This window comes from Rhagoletis pomonella, unplaced genomic scaffold (assembly GCF_013731165.1).
Source record: "Rhagoletis pomonella isolate Grant_MI unplaced genomic scaffold, Rhpom_1.0 Rhpom_scaffold_00001, whole genome shotgun sequence".
Lineage (NCBI taxonomy): Eukaryota > Metazoa > Arthropoda > Insecta > Diptera > Tephritidae > Rhagoletis > Rhagoletis pomonella.
Genome location: NW_023458555.1, coordinates 4,792,461 through 4,795,369, shown reverse-complemented (window position 1 = coordinate 4,795,369; position 2,909 = coordinate 4,792,461). Strand labels below are relative to the sequence as shown.

Genomic DNA, 2,909 nt, shown 5'->3' with positions numbered 1-2,909 from the left:
TGGCAGATGGGTCGTAAAAGTTGCACTTGAATCCACAGCAACAACAATTGAAACGTACGCAACGTTCTGTCGATGGGCCTAGGCGCAGGCGCATATAAACTCGTTGTTGTGGTTGCTGTTGTTGTTGCTTCTGCCACTGCCGTAACAGCTGTTTTGGTTGTAGTTAGCATATTTTGGCGTTGCTCGATGAATTTTGTACCGGCGGCGAGTGCTGGTAATGATGATGATGATGACGATGTTGATGTTGATGTTGGTGGTGTTGCTGATACTGTTGCTGTTGTTGCAAATGATGATGCCGCTGATGCTAGTGATGCGGGCGATTCGGACGCTGTTGTCAAATCTAAATCAATGCTTGTTGTTGCAACTTCCATTGGTGATGTATTTGTTGTTGAATTTGTTGTTGCTTTTGAAAAGTGTGATGCTGTTGCAGCTGTGTTAGGTGTTTGTGGCACGTTGCACGTGGCCCAATGCGTCCGCCGTCGACAGCTGCAACACACAGCTGCAGTTGTTGCCACTTCAGAAGTAGGATGCGTGCATTGTTGCATTACCGGCTGCCGCTGCTGTGACTCTGGCGCAGATGTGGCACAACTCGTCAGCTTTGTTGCATACTGCTCGGCTGGTGTGCAACGGTCTTCGCCCAAAAGTGCCGCTCGCTCAGCGCCGCAAGCACACTCGTTTGGTTGCCATCGATGTCCTTGGGTAGCAGCTGCGGTAGGACCAAGTTGACAGTCACACGCTGTTGTTGCACATGTTGGTGTTGCCACTTCCACCACTGCTGCACTAACGATTTGCTGCCGTACGCCAGTGTCGCGCTGACAACAGTTGCTCCGCAAGCTTTGGCCATAGTTGGCTGGCGCTTTCCGCGTGCTGCTGCTGCTGCTGGCTGCCGATGTTGCTGCAAAAGTGCTGCAACAACGCGTGCAACATTCCTCCACTCGCTGACGACAAATGACGCACACATTTTGCCGCGCAGCTGCGCTTTCCTCAGCCAAGGCCGCTTCGGCAGCTGACATTCGCTGTGATGTGGTTGCCGCTACTGTTGCCGCTTCCGTTCCTCTGCCATTCGCTCTGTGATGATCGCTCAGGCGTTCTCCTCCGCCGGTGTCTGTAGCATTTTGCATGCGTTGCGCCGCCGCTGCTGCTGCCGACCGTCGCCGACTACGTAGCGCATAGGTGGCCACCGTTTGGCTTACTGAGCGTGCCACATCGTCGTAACGTTGCCTTTGCACGGCCACGCGGCTGTGGCTGTAGCTGTGGCGTTGTCCGCCTTTATTACTCAATCTCTCGCAATTAACGTCCATTTTCGCTAAACAATTTACGATTAACTTTTGGCATGAGCTTACATTAGTGCGGGATTTCCCCTACGGCAGTCGGTTATTCAGATTCTGGGGAAAACCGCCTTTTCAAGTTTAAAAAATTTATTTTTTTTTTAATTTTTTTCAACCTTTCACTTTGCTGTGGTTATTTTTAGTTATTAATGGGAGGCTCTGTGGTTGGTTTTCTAGGTTGTTGTTGTTGGTTTTTATTTAGCTTTTTGCCTTACGTCATGTTCCGATCGATGGCCTCATTATTTTCCTTGGTTTTGTTATTTGGATGGAATTTGGCATTTTTCGCACAAAATATAAAACTCCGCTGAAAAAAACAGTAAGAAGAAGAAAGAAAAAAACTATTAATAACCAATTCAACTAAGTAGAGCATGGATTTTTTTTTTATTCATATATATGTACTTATTTTTAGTCACTGAGATGTACATGAAATACATATAAATGGTGAATATTATCTTTTTTTTTTGGGTTATTTATATAAAAAAGTAGCTGAGTCATATCGTACCGTAATACGCCTTCTGCCAAGGTACCAAAACACCGGCAACTTTGTTATAAAACAAACATTAATTATGTTGTAGGTATTTACGTTCATTAACCATAGAGTTCAAGAAGACTTGCTTGGCTACCACGCGCACGTTAATTATTTTGCTCACCCATCTGAACCTCCTAATAAATTTTCCAACACGTCCACATAAAATAACCTTATACCGCGTCCGCAGACGACGTGGCCGACGTCATCAAAGCAAGAAACACCCAGCTGGCACAGCTCAAATTGAACTTGGTCATGCGTAGCGTCTGCAATTGGCTACGACCAAAACAGTGATCGTACTGCTCACCCAGAAGTGGATCCCAACAATTATAAACATGATGGTCGGGCCTCAGCTCAGGACAACTTGTAGGTCTACAAAATACCTATTTATGAGGCTAGCCAACAAACTCACATTCTGGGAGCACATTCATGGAGTATATGAAAAAGCCGAGCAGAGCATGGTGATTCTAAGCCGGCTGATGGCGAATGTGAGCGGCCCGAAATCATGCCGTAGGGAGCTTTTGATGGCACCAGTCCAGTCGGTGCTCTTGTACGGAGCAGAAATATGGGCCGATGCATTGAAAGTCAAAGAGTACCGGATTAAAATTTATTCGCTCCAACGCATTGCCTCCGCATACCGTGCAGTGTCCGCAGAATTGAGCAACTTGCCCACGAGCGAAAAGAGATTTACAATCTCAGTGCCGAGATAGGCCGAACAGCTGCCGCGGCAAGGGCACGCGAGCAACTATTACAGCAGCCACAACAGAACTGGTAGCCGACCTTCAGACATGGTTGAAACGACCGCACGGGGAAGTCGATTTCTACCTGACGCAATTCCTTATCGGTGGGAGTTGGGTTTGAGTGGGTAGCCCAACACACGCTTCGGTGGGAGTCCCACACTCGGGGAAGGTAGTTTAGAGACTAGCGCCCCCAGCCAGTGGATAAAGCATTTCATACTGTAAGTTACTGTTAAGTTAAAAGAGAATTGCTTCTCCAATCGGTTCTAAGGTAGATGAAGGGTTGAATAATTCTTCAAGCGTAGTTCGGTTTTCTTA

At 47.1% G+C, this 2,909-nt stretch overlaps 1 protein-coding gene across 1 annotated transcript in view; it reads right to left on the bottom strand.

Annotated features, from left to right (window-relative positions):
- The window catches only part of LOC118750335 (mucin-5AC-like), a 225,203-nt gene that overhangs the window by 41,410 nt on the left and 180,884 nt on the right, over positions 1-2,909 (bottom strand). The window contains exon 4 of the mRNA XM_036485055.1: positions 5-1,632. Within this exon, the coding sequence (XP_036340948.1) occupies positions 5-1,301 (1,297 nt within the window). The 5' untranslated portion in view covers positions 1,302-1,632. The remainder of the gene's footprint in view (positions 1-4; positions 1,633-2,909) is intronic.